At 44.9% G+C, this 14,236-nt stretch overlaps 1 protein-coding gene across 2 annotated transcripts in view; it reads right to left on the minus strand.

Moving 5' to 3' along the window:
• InR (Insulin-like receptor) overlaps positions 1–14,236 on the minus strand; it is a 180,772-nt gene that overhangs the window by 60,905 nt on the left and 105,631 nt on the right. For both annotated transcript variants that reach the window (XM_084594773.1, XM_084594772.1), the window contains exons 5-7: positions 11,834–12,116; positions 10,093–10,280; positions 7,000–7,171 (exon numbers count right to left, since the gene is read on the minus strand). In XM_084594773.1, the coding sequence (XP_084450899.1) occupies positions 7,000–7,171; positions 10,093–10,280; positions 11,834–12,116 (643 nt within the window). The remainder of the gene's footprint in view (positions 1–6,999; positions 7,172–10,092; positions 10,281–11,833; positions 12,117–14,236) is intronic.

A 14,236-nucleotide genomic window follows, 5' to 3' on the forward strand; every position in this document is an offset into this window, starting at 1 on the left:
ATCTCAAATGCAGACTTCCACTGTGCGTTCATCATACAAAATTACTGTGATGCAAACGGTTTTCGGCAGTTTTTTTCCGGTCCATTCAACAATTAGAGCTTTCGGTTAATTTGGACATCTTTTTATACGGACATTTTATACAGAATCCTGTATAAAATTTGTACTGTATATTTCGGTAGGGTATACACATCTGTATAGTTAGGCGCTTTGGGACGTTAAACTCCACAAACCAAACTTCTGTACAGTTGTAGTTTAATATTATTTGCAAATACCATGCGGTTCTGAAATAAACAAGATGAGCATTGTTTTCTATCTTTTAATTTGCCTTCTTTTTTTTTATTATGCTCCTCGATATTCAAAGATATTTTTTTTCGTATATTTGTGTTCGATTCGAACAGTAAAAGCTCATTAATTCGAATTTCTAGGGACCGTAAAATATGTCCAAATTAACCGAATGTCCGAATTATCGAGAGAACAAAAAACAACAACAAATGCACGATTTTCATCAACATACCTTTATTACATAAAGCAATCGCGAATGCTTATCTGCTTTCCAGCAGAAACCCACGCAAATACAAGTCCTCCCAGGTGCTCAGCAGCTCGCATGCTGTCTACAGTGCCTCAACAAAATTTCTCTAGCACAACGAGGGCCTTTGCTGCTTCCTTTGCAGTGCAAGGGGCCGAGGCTGCTCCTCTCCCTCTTCCTCCTCCGAATCTTCGCCGTGCAGTATGTCCCTGGCAACTTCTTCATCAGTTAGAGAGCCAGCTGTAGCAACGCCGTCATTAATGCCGATGTAATCAGCGAATGTCACCGCATCCGGCGGAACACCTCCGAAATCCGGGCAGTCATCTCCATTGTCGTCTAGCGACACTTTGGCCACTGTGTCATGGCAGGGCTCAGGCACAAGGACACTGTGTCTAAAACAGTTAGCGATGACGTGCGCAGGCGTGTTTTTCCAAACGTATGTAAGAATGTTGATCGCATTTAAAAGATTCACGTCGTACTGCTTGCTGACTTCGTTGCACAGGAGCATACGTTCCAGCATGCGCCTGCGGTATTTAGTCTTGACATACTGAATTATTCCTTGGTCCATAGGTTAGAGGGCCGATTTAGTGTTGGGTGGCAAAAAAACAACTTCTATGTTGTTCAGTCCGGTGCCACTGTTATGTGCACTGCAGTTGTCTAGCACGATTAATATCTTGCGGTTCTTCGCAGAAAACTGCCCAATTTTTGCATCCAGCCACGAAAAATTTTCGATGTCATCCAGGCCTTTTTTATTAGCCCGGTACTCCATCGGAAGAGCAGGCACATTCTTAAAGTACCGTGGCTTTTGTGCCTTTCCAATGACGACAAGCGGCAGGCGCTCTGTCCCTCTCATGTTTGCGGCTAAAAAAATGGTCACTCGTTCTTTGCTCCTTTTCCCTCCAATGCACGGATCTCCTTTTATAGTCACAGTCTTGTCTGGCAATACCTTAAATAAAAGTGCTGTTTCATCGGCATTAAAAATATAATTTGGATCATAGGCAGCGATGTGTTCCAGCAGCTCAGCGTTCTTCCAGTTGTTGGCAATATCTTCGTTGACAGCACCTTTTTCACCGCACACAGTCTTGAAAACGAGACTATGTCTATCTCTGAAGCGTGTACACCACCCTTCTGATGCTTTAAATCCATCGATGTGCATCATCAGTGCAAACCTTATGGCCTGCGCCATGATGAGGGGTCCACACAACGGCAGGTTTGCCTTACGCGAGTTGACTACCCACCGAAGCAAGGCTTCCGGATGAGCTGCTGTTCGCAGACGCTTTCGTGACACTTGGAACTTCTCGCTTTCGAACGCCTGAAAAATCTGGTTTTCATTTTTTACACAAGTGCTTAGGGTTTTTGTCATGGGTTCTTGTCAGGAGAGCTCGACACACCCCTAGTAAAAAGCTTGTGCATCTTAAAACAGACTGCAGCAGTCAAATAACTAATCTACCCTGATAGCATTTAAGGTTTTTGTTCCAACTTGTATGACTAATCTCATTTGCACCCAGGTTTTTTCTCTTTTTTTTTTTTTTCATGGTCTGTTATGCTTTAGATGTCTGCTCTGCAATAAAGACAATAGTAGTCACGCGTGTACAGGCGTGCCTCGTTCGTTAATATAGACACTTTGGTTTCCGACCAAAACTGTCCATAAAGCGAGTCATCCATAATAACGAGTCATGAATAAAAACTAAAAAGATTTTATTGAGAAAAAAAATGTGTAATGAATGACTGCTTTTGTGCATACCGGTGTGCACTGGACTCAAAATTAGACAGAACACCGGCAATTTTGAGTGCATTATCCCTGTCATCGTCCTCAAAATATTGCAGTGCAGTCTGAAGCGACTCGCGCACTATGACACGCGTAATGGTAGGCTTTATGTTGGTCGTACTCTCGAGCATCAACTCTTCACTGGCTGATGAATCAGTGTCCGATTCTATACTCGCCGCCACTTCCAAAATGACCTCGTCACTGAGCTGCTCCTCCAAGTCCGCTTCGTCATCCGCGGCGAGGAGTTGTTCTGCGGCGCTCTCTGGGTCAGCTGCACCTGCCTCTTTTAGTGATTCTCGAAGCCTTGCCAGGGGAATGTCATCATCCAAACTACAACTTTCTGGGTCCGACTCCTGATGCGATAAAATACCAGTGAGGCGCCAGCAGTTAGTGATGGTCGTTTCACTTACGGCATCCCACACAAGCTTAACTCTTTCGGGACCGCCCGAAAAGAAGGCAATTGTAATACAACTTGGAAAATATTTTTTTATTCAATGACATTTTCTGCTAGCTTGTTGTAACATGCAGCTGCAGTGCGTTATGCAGCTAAATGAACGCACTTTCACGAGAAAAAAATTGAGATGCCTTAAAAATATACATGATATCACAAAAAAATCTCAAAATATAACTTTTCTTCTTAAAAAAACATAAAAAAGAAGGAAATTCTTGAATACGGAAATAAAAAAGAGTAATAAAAATATTTCAGAATATACAAAATGTGATACAATGCCTCTTTTCTAACTTCAAGACAAAAAAAAGTGGGAGGCTTATGTACAACATTTTTTTTGTGTGTGCTTTCTTGCGGCCTGACGCGAGGTTGACGCCGTGGTTCTCAATCTGCGCCGCCGCCGCGCCAAAGATTAAAATCTCTCCCGCGTCGCCGCCAGCCGTGAAAAAGGCAAACTACACCAAAACCGAAAGTTTAGATACTAGACTACTCACTAGATGGCGACACGTGTTCCAATGAGCGGATATTTGAGCGCACGATTTGATCGTGCATTTTTACACGATGGCCTATGGCGCGGTCCCGAAAGAGTTAAGCTGCCTCAAGCCCCAGCGAAGATCTACTGTCTGCGGCTCCTGCTTCTCGGCACAACGAAGGTAGTGTCAGACCAAGGCAGCTCGGTAGTGTGCTTTTGTTGCTCTAATTATGCCAGGATCAAGTGGCTGAATCTTGGTGGGAGAAAGATGAGGTTGATATTTTTGAACTCTTTAGGGGAGATAGTGTGGCAGCCGGCATTATCAACGAGAAGAACCACTTTGCGACCGCTTAGCTTTAGTTTTCGGTCAAATTTTTGCAAAAACCCTCTGAAAATATTTGAAGTCATCCATGATTTTCTATTTGCTTCATATATATATAGATGGGGAGAATGTTTTTCCAAAGCATCGGGGTCTTTTTGATTTTGCCACTACGATTGGCTTCACCTTGTCCGTCCTACTCGCACTGCACTTGAGGCCTACCGTAGTTCACTCCTTACTGCTTTTTTTTCCTGTTGCAGGGCCGCGAGCAAGAGTTGCGGATGGACTGAGCTTATAGAAGAAACCGGTTTCGTCAAAGTTGTAGATATCATCCAGGAGATAGCCGCTAAGTAGTTGTTTGAGATTTTCTTGAGACGAGGAAACAGCCGAGCTGTCGATGCTGCCCCCCTCTCCACGAATCCGTCGACTCGAAATGCCACGTCGGTTCTTAAACCTTGTCAGCCATCCTCTTGAGTAGCTGAAGTCAGTCACGCCTAGACAGAGCGCAGAATATTTTTTCTCAGTAAACATCACCTTGTTTTACTGGGCAAAATATTCCGTAAGTCATCACAGCTAAAGTCTATCAAGACGGAGGAGAAGGAACGATACGTACCCATAATGTTGCCGAGGCAGCGAGCTTTCTATTGAAGCATTTCGTCGCTCACTACAGCACCATATGCGCGCACATTCCCGAACCACATCAATAAGGCTGACTCCATCTCTTCGAACTGTGCTGGGCGCTGTCGGACTCTGGCTGACGCTGCAATGCCGACGTTGAGCCATTTGTCAGAGTCTTTTAATATCGATGCTACCGTCGACCTGGCGAGGCTGAGGCTTAGCTTAACTTGGGCCCAGTCCCTCATGGCCTGGATTGACTGAGATGGCTTTTGCCGCTTGTGTTCACAGATCTCCTTCTTTGCGGCAACGTTCAGCTCCGTTCTTTTGCGTTTAACTCCCGCCATGCCAAAAGTTAGACTAAAGTTTAGTGTTACAGGCTCCTGATTCTTCACACTTTTTTGTTTTTGCCTGGTTAACCTTTCTTTTTTTCCCTTTACTCTTTCTGTTCCTTTTACCTTTTATGTTCTTGAGCTGTTTTTGCTGTCCTGCTTGCCAACTTTAAGGAGAGGCGGGGCCAGTCAAGCTGCACCGCACCAGTTTTTTTCTCGCTTTCCTCGCCACGTGTAGTTTTTTAAACCTTCTGTGTATGTGTGGTGAAAATAAAGTGAAAGCCAAAACAAGGAAGCGAGGGAGTCATGTTGGCAGGCTGCTATGCAGAGGGCTATCTAACAGCCCCTTCTGGCGCCGTTTGTATGTGTTCCTATGAAACAAACACTGCAAGCTGAAGTAAACAACGCCTAGCCGACTACGAAGAGCTCAGACCTTGTCAAGGCCGCATCGTTGACTTAAAGCGAAGCCGACGGCGCAAAATGTTACAGTTCGGCAGAGCAACACTGACGAAAACCAGGAGCATGAAAGGGAAGCGCGTCCAGGACGAGACTCCCGGTCCCAGTTGCGTGCTCGTCGCATTTTTTTTTTTTTTGTCGCTCTACTTCGTGAGTGTGTCTTAACTCTTACCGAAAAGCGTTAACGGCTTCGTGGAACACACATTGTGCTTTGGGAAAGAAAAACTTCAGTTCCTGCCGCCACGTTAGGCGCTTGTCTTTCTTCCTGTCATTTCTTTCTTACGCCTTTACTGGCCTCTCTGTTCACGTCCAGTAGAATTTATTTCAACCACCTGCTGCTGTTTTCCCGACTGCGGCCTCTCTTTGCGGCGCTTCCGCTGCACCCAGAAATCTCCCGGCTCCCTCCTGTCGGGGTCTTTCTTACTTAGCTGGCCCTCTGTTCACTCCTGCGCTCCCCTCCCCCTCCCTAAAACGGCGACGCGCCCGCTTTGGTTCTTTCCAACCCCACAGGACTCGTTCAAGCATCCGGCCGTAACGGCTATCACGTAGGTTCGCAGGAGGCGCGCCCTTCTTTCACTTGCGTTCGGACTCCTCTGCTTTTTTTCAAGCGCTGTCCATATTAACGAGACAAAAACACATGGGCTCAAGTGAACTGTGTGCATTTTTCCCCTGTCCATTGTCCAGACAGCAAGTTTCCATATTTAATGAGGCATAAATACATTGAAAAAGTTTCATCTCCAGAAAAACTGTCCATAATTCGGGTCGTCCATATTAACGGGGGTCATATTAACGGGGCACGACTGTATTCATCTATCTTTTGACCTCGTGCATATGTTTGGAAGACCAACCATGAAGCCACTCCAAATTACCTAGTTCGCACACACCCTAAAAGCAGATCAAAAAATTGTGCTGTGTTCAGGCAAATATGGTGGAATACAGTGCAGTCCACTTATGTTGATATCAGATATAGCGATATATCGCTTATAACGATCAAACTCTTGAGATTTATCATTTTTCCCATTGCCCCTATGTAAAAATAAACCAGGTATAACGATCGATTATCGGCAGTACATCGAATACAATGATAGCTTTATCGCCGCCCAGTAGGTGTTTACCGCAAGCATTTAATTGAATATTCAATAAAATATTCAAAATATTCAATATTCAAATAAATATTAAGAAGACAATTACGGGAAAACTTGACATATGCGGCGAAAACGAAAGGAAATGAGCACTATCATCATCGCAATAGCAGCCGTGCAAAGGGTGCTGCTACGGCGGTATTGTCATCGCCATCGCCGATTCTGCATCTGTGGAAGAAGGCGGCGACCACATTGGTGGACGGCACGATAGTTCACGAGATGAAATGGCAGATTCATCGGGAGTTTTGTTAGAGTTTTAAGGTTGGAAGCCTCGTGAAAAAATACGGACATTTGCACTCTACTATTTTAATGATCATCAAGGTTGGGGATGTCCTTCAGTTCATCCAGTCGATAATTGGTTTCGTGCACGCAAAAAGGACTGCCACCAGCGTACACACTACTGGAAATGATGCTCACAGCGATTGTCAAGCTTCAGCTGCTGCTCAAGCAAGAGCGAATTTCCAACTTCTGTAAGTATGTTTAAGTTATTGTATGGCTATTGATGTATACTGTAATAAATTGTTTAGTGCTCTTTACGATGATAAGCGTTGTTCAACCTGATTTACTCGTCGTAAGTAGGCATGCCTACATGCATGGAAAAATACGTGGGCGTGCTTTTTTTCTTCCTTTTTTTTTTCCGCCGGCCCAGATATAACGATAATCGGTTATAACGATTGTATTTTCAGGTTTTCTCAATATTGTTATAAATAAACTGCACTGTATATGCAACTGTGGCAAGGTCATCTAAGGCTGAAAGAAAACATTGAAAACCATGTGCCTCGTTCACTTGCCAACCGACCCTAAAACATTTTCCAACTTCCAAGAACATTCGCCGAACACCTGCAACCATTTCTGTGAGCTTTGCATTTCTGAAAAATGCAAAGCTCATGGAACGCATCTGCACAAAACCACACCACTCACCTTTAGGGCAAATCCCCCGGCACTGGCGACACGTGTGGCCTTCACGGATGTACTTGGGTGGGCATTCAGGCATGCATGTGCCATTGAAAGCAATGTAGGTTCGGGCGTTGTTCTCTACCTGAACCTGCTGACGCCGGCAGTATGCCTCATCCACACAGCGACGTCCCATGAACTGCATGAAGTTGAATGGCAAACCACAGCAAATCCTTAGACCAAGGAACCCTACCGATTGGCACTGTTCACCGTTGCTACAGAAAAAAATTTTTGCCACCTGAAAAGTCTACACACTCCTCGAGAGAAAGCCTATACTTAAGTTCAGCAACACGAAACTACCAACGTGTGCAAGATTTTGTACAATGCGTCACAGCAATCGCAAAAATTGTAACATATTGTAACATAAAGTTGCCAGGATTTGTAAAATAACCCCTCAGAAATTCGTGTTATCACACCCTTTATTGTTTCTTTGTTTACCTGCACATCTGCTCCTTGAAACCTAGAATAAAATAGTATAGCAACAAAAGCTGAATACCCAACACTGCCAATAGACAGACCTGCTGCATAGGTCCTAGCTTTGAGAAACACTACAGACATTTACTGCACCTACTAATTAACACACAAATTGAGCACCTAGTGTTTGGAGGCGCCAGGTCTACAATGACACTAAAAACGGACTGCAGATTTTGAAATGCGAAGTCAATGTCTCAAAGCGACAAACAGACCCGAAAGACGCATTAGTAGGCTCAAGATTAATTTAAACCACTTAAGGTTTTGTAAAGTGCCTGCTGAAGCAAAGGCATGCTTCACTGCAATGCAGCCGTGAATGCTCTCAACAATTTAACACATGACCATTCTTGCTCTGTGCCCATGGCAGGATGACTGTGTGTAGCAGTGGACTGCGCCATTTCTTTTAAAAGGGCACAGAAAAGGGGTCCAGAAAAGGTAAGAAACGTCAGTGATACTGAGAGATATTGAATCACTTCACATCTTACCGCAAAAATTTTTGACCCAGCACACAGAAATATTGGCAGTTAAAAATAGCCTCCGCGAATTTCCCTTTTAACTCATACCCTGAGTTGGGTGCGAGAAATTGTAACATATTGTAACATAAAATTGTACGGTACGGCTAAAGGTACAGTGAAAGCTCATTAGTTCGAACCTCCATAACTCAAATTTTTGGACAATTCAAACTGAAATACTTGGCTCGGCCAAGCTCCATATAAGTCTGTAGAATAGTAAAATAATTTGAATGCGAGTCGGCTCTGCCATGGATAATTCAAATTATGCACTGCAGCATCTGGGTGTCCTTGCATCCAAATGTCAAAAGAAACGCACCCGCGGTAAAGTGGTATAGTTACAACGCCATGCACATCCAAAATGATAAGAGGAGATAAAATCAGGTAAAGTCATGAACAAAAATGAGTAAAGCCAAACAGGTGCCATGACTAGTGGGCAGCAGTGGCGGAGGCTGCCTGAACTTTGTTCTGCGAGCCCTTCGAGACCTGCAACTCACCACTGTCAGCCACGCTATACTCATCACAGGGCAAAAACCTCTCCCATACGCCTTCTATTAACTCGGTCCTATGCTAGCCGACCCCATCCATTTGACCCCCAGAAATTTCCTAACCTCATTTTGCCATCAAACTCTGTGCAGCCCTCTTCCCCTCCTCCCGATACGCTTCCCTCCCTTTACAGGGTGTCTAGCAAACCACTATTTTCAAAATCCCCGACTTTTCCGGGTTTTCACCGATTATTTCAGTTCAAATTCTCCGACGAGTGAAGAGGCTCAAAACTGTAGCTGGTGACAATAATGAGCATAACTAATAATTCACAACAAAAAGCTATTTATTAACCATATTCTGCAATTTACAATAGCGAAAAGGGTGTCATTAGTGGTAATGGCCATTAAGAACGTCAAAAGTTTATTGAAAATTAAAAGAGCACTGATGCTAGCCTCAAAGCACGCGAGCCGCCCTCCCAGCGAACAGCCGAGCCAATCCAATCCAATATGGCTGTGTAATTGCTCGGCAATCACTTACACGCTGGCTGCGAGGTTATTCCTGCTTTTTGTCGCGTAGTACTCACACGCAACACTTCCTCATATTTTATTGAGTACCCTTGCAGCGCGCCAGCACGCTGGCGAGACAGCACACACACAAAAACAAAATATGCATGAATAACATACTCGCTGTGCGCCACTTTAAAATGAAAATACACTGCAGAATATATTGTGCCATTTTACCTGACTTGGCAAAATTTTTTATACTTTCCCTGACATTTCACTGATTTTTCCCAGTGCATAAAACTTCCAACAATGCCCGGATTTCCCAGTTGCTAGACACCCTGCTTTGCATCAGATGTCTTGACCAGGCCCATTTTTTCTTCTTGATATTGACTTTCAACTAATGCTCATTAATTCAAACTCCATTAATCTGGATACGTGGATAACCCTCACTGTGATCCCAGCCAATGGCCAAGTAAGGCTACGGTGTCAAACGGGCGCTACGACTTTCACACCAGCTAGGCCGCGTACAGACCGCTATGACTGACACTACTGTGAACAATCGTCAAAAGAGTCCTCCTCAAATCTGAACTGAATGTTGTGGCGTTGACCACACACACCTTTGGCGTGCACATGATGGCAAGCACGAAACTTGGATGCCCTTGTCTCCGGTTACAGGCCAACTAGTTTTAGTTCCCCTTTTATGAGCTGCACACCATTCACGCAAGCCCACGGCGACAAAGGCTTGTGGCGGCGAATCAGTCACCTAACCGATCGCAACTGCACGGCGAGCTGTTCTCATCTGAAAAGCAGGCAACAATTGCCCATTTTTCACCAAATAAAACTGCGGTGATGTCAGTGGTTCCTGTCAGCGTTTTAACACTTTTTTCCAGGTCTCGTGAAGTTTGATTTAACGAGGTTTTACCGTAAAGGAAAGTGGAAAGGGAGACATACTGCCAAAGTCTTATGCTGGACTGGGCGAGCTCAATGCTTCTGCTCTTGCCTAATGCACTGTTTTGTGCCCCTTATGGGCAAGGTAGGGTGCACCCATAGTTCAACAATGGCCGCACGTTGGGTGGAGCATGCTCACTTACCACATAAGTATTTGGTGGGCAGGTGTTGACACAGCTATTCTCGTAGGTGTAGTGTAGGCAGGCTGTGCACACCGACAACTCCCGCTCAGAACCCGCACCACAGCCGCCAAGGCACTTGGGGTCACAGCAGCGCGTGCCCGCCTCATTGTCACAAGTGGTGTGGTTCCGGTCGCAGGCGGCAGGGCACACTGCGTCCAAAAAAAGGCATAGGAACTGTTCGGCTTGAGGAATAGTACCGTGAACACGAGCACACAAGGGAAAAGAAATATATAAGAAAGAGATAGACATGTCCCAGGAGCAGGAGAAAACAAAGTGCTGGAAAAGGTGCGAAATAAACCTCTTCCTTCCCAATGCCAACAAGACAACAAATAATAATAACAATAAAACTTCCAAAATATGCTACTTGTTCTGAACAACTAAGCCTTGATGAGCGAATTTTAATTTAATAAAACCTATAAGAAGCATGAATGCTAGAAATTTCACCTTACTGCCACGAAATGGATGGTATTTGCATAATACAACATAAAAAAGCTGTGTTGGCTCTGCAGTTGAAAGAAGGCCTTCACACACTGCATGTACCCGCTGGAAGTACTAGTATACATATCTTCAACATTCCCTAAGCGTTCGATGACCGCAGTGACAAACGTTCTACACGTGGTGCCACCAGATTGTCAAAGCACACACACTGGCTCGACAGCTTGAACTATAGGCCGACACAATACAAGAATGAAGGGGGAAGTGCCCCTCAAAGAAGGCCCTTCCAATGGCCTCGACCATTTCTCAAGACGCCATGAGTCATCCTCTTAAACCCTCAAACGTGACATTGCAGAGTGTGGAAGATAGAAGTAAGATTCACTCCGCCTTAATTGAATTAACTGCACCATCATAAAACCTCATAAAAAATCGGTTGACCCTGTTGGCTAAAGGGCTTCCTTTGAAGCACATCTGCCACTTAGTTCTTGAGTGGTAGTCAGCTACGGGCTATATAAAACGGCCCCTCTCTCATGGCTACACACAATGATGACCATAGAAAACACATTCTAATATGCAATACATAATGAAACCTCAATTAGCCTTTTCCTCGGGAATTATATGTGCAGGCGCACGTGCTTGAACAGCCGAGGGTTGTTGTCTCTCATAAATAGCAAGCAAGGCACAGCAAACGAACTGACATGGAGACGTAACTTATGCCTTTTGCAATTAAAGGATCTCTGTTTGCGTGAAATTTATATATCTGGCACATTTAAACGGTTGTCTTTCAACTAGATTAAGTTTATATGTTCACACTCTCTTGAAGCCATTGACACGAGGAGCTTCACAAAATAAAATGGAGCCTGCTTAATCAAACTGACTGAAGCTAGCTCCACTGCACTTACGGCTATTTTCTTCTTTACTTAATGGCTCATTACCAAAAGTGCTCTCCTCCTGCACACGGGCACAGGCCATTTGTGGCATTTTCGTCTTGACAACACAACACCCTCTTTGATGCAACAAATTCGCCGGAATACGTGGAAAGAAACCGAAGAAAATTAGGCTGACACAAGTGTGCGAAAAAGCTCGTCCTAAACTGCAAAAACCGACTTTGACCTTGGCTCTGTACTGCCTGTGTCACACCAGTGTGCACAGACGGGCGTGTGAAATGGCACGTAGAAAGTGCTGTGGCCGGAAAGAAGACTGAGAAGCCAAACTTTACACCTCGTGCTCTTGCATCAAAAGCAGCTGAAAATGAGAAACTACTTGCCTTTCTGGCAGCGCTCACGGTTCCAACACAGGCGGCTACCCCCCACACGGGGATCTCGGAAAGGGCAGTGTTCGGGGCAGGGTGTGCACTCTAAAGGGTCTTGGTTGTCTACAAGATGGTGACCACCAAATGAGTGTGGTGCTATGCGGTGCCAGTCTACGGTGTCCGCGTAGCAAAGGCTTGGGTTCTTCTCCAAGCGCACTGCCCCCCGCCGGATGTGAGTCAGCCGTGACAGCCCAACCTCCACTAGAGACTCCACCTCAAAGACCACCAGGGCATAGTCCTGAAATCACAAGAGGCAGTCAGTCAGAAGGGGACACAGGGCCCTATGAAGGGCTATGAGGTGCGTGGACCATTGTGCGAAAACAGCCCGACCACAATGCATGCCTAGGCCTGTGAGTACTTCCCCACTGACTTGGCGAGACAGGCTAAACTATGCCCCTAATAAATACACAACTATATACCAACCACGTCACAGCCAAGCCGAGGATATCATTCCAGTTCAGTTCAGTTGAAGGATTTTTTCTACTAGATGGCTCAGGGCCATAAAAGATTGGGTGGGGGGACCAAGACATCAGCCAAGTGCCTCTACAAAAGGCTGTAAAATTACACTTTCTCTATTATGTCCCATTCTTGTTGGATAGGACCGGCAATACAATACATTTGCTACTAGAGCCATGCATACAGCACAGTCACAAACTTTTGACTTCAAGGCAGAAAAAGGTGCAGGATATCCATGACCATTACCCATCACCAGGGGCGTAGCCAGGGGGAGGGCTTATGAAACTTCAGCCCCCCATGAAATTTTTTCATACTGTCATATACCGCAGACCAAAACAACCACCAGAGCCGGAAATCAATCTTGACTTTGTCTTCAGTATGTCTTTTTCACGCTCAAAAGGGGATTTTGGCGGTAATAAAAAAAGCGAAAGGCGCATTTAGTTTTCTGAAATCGTTCATTGGACCATACAAAGGAGACAAGCTATACTATCAGACAAGCTGACAAAGCACGCAGATATGGAATGCGTTGAGAAATGACGCCACATGCGCAGCCTCCGCAGGCGAAACTCGATCTTCTGACGCTGCGGCGTCTTCTCTCTTTCGGGCGTCTTTTTCGCACTGAATCTTGGTGTTTTTAGCCGATATGTATGTTGCGGTGCAAAGTCTGTCGAAGTGGTCTTCTGAGAGTCCTCGTCTGTTCGTAACACTTCAGTTTGTTAGATTGCAGATGCTACATATTATAATCAAAGTTATAAGCACAATGCAGAGAGTGCAGGCAACAATTTCATCTGCGGGTCCGTATTCGAACCAATGTTAATTGTATGGCTGGAAAACTGGCTGTGATAAATTTTCAGTTCTGCATTTGCTAAATTAAACAAATTATTTTCGTCTGAAACAATACGCGTGCGCAGGATACTCAATGGAACGAAAGCTCGGGCGGTACTATTCTTCCGTGCATGCAATCTTTGCACCACGGCAGGCAGAATTTATGGCGCAGTTGAGAGGCGACAGGTTGGTGATAGGTGTCTCGATACGGAGGAGGCTGAGCAGCAATGTCAGGCCCCCCTCGAAAAACATTTCTGGCTACGCCACTGCCCATCACCCATTCACGTGACATTTGTGGGCACAGTTAAAATTAGACCGGTCAACCCGTGAGTAACATATACATCGATAAGGGCCTAAGGAAGAAGTTCAAGAAAGGATCTTCTCTGAAAAGTACTAAGTGACGAGCAGCCACAGTAGCTGCATAGAAGCATCATACATTTGTAAAGTGTACACGCCATAGACCCCTCATGATATTCAATAAAGAACATTTTTTCTTTTATGCCAAGCTGGACTGGCTTCACTCAATGACAGCAGTGTCGCGTTGAAAGCAGCACGCAGGACCGAGAGCTACCATTGAGCCCACCTCACGTTTACCTCTTCACTCAGTTTGTGCACACTGACAGTGCCAGTGGATGCCCAAGCAGGGAGATCAACACAGCTCCGTGGTCGAAAAGCGATCACAGAAGCACAATTACAAGAAGTTCCAATTGCAGAGGCATGGCCCGGAGTTCAAACACCATCATCACCACTATCAACAGATACGCTGTCCAGCACAATCAATTTGCTTTTCATTGTGACACATTTATCCCTTTCAGTATCAAATTTTCTGAACACTATCAAAGTTCACCTACACTATGTGCAATACCCAGGAATGCGGATGCAATAAATGTTCTGAAGTCTGAAAAATCTTGATTAGAAAAATATCAAGCATGCAATGAACACAGGAAAACATTTTTTTTAAAAGGACGGCTCCATGTTTTACTGTGTCTCTGCTGTGGTTTTGCTCTGGTGAGAGCCAATTTTCATTTCATTGTTTTGTAAGAATAAATGCTTAAAAGAGACTAAATCGTGTTCATT

Source organism: Amblyomma maculatum, chromosome 2 (assembly GCF_055883805.1).
Source record: "Amblyomma maculatum isolate TAMU_Amacu chromosome 2, ASM5588380v1, whole genome shotgun sequence".
NCBI lineage: Eukaryota > Metazoa > Arthropoda > Arachnida > Ixodida > Ixodidae > Amblyomma > Amblyomma maculatum.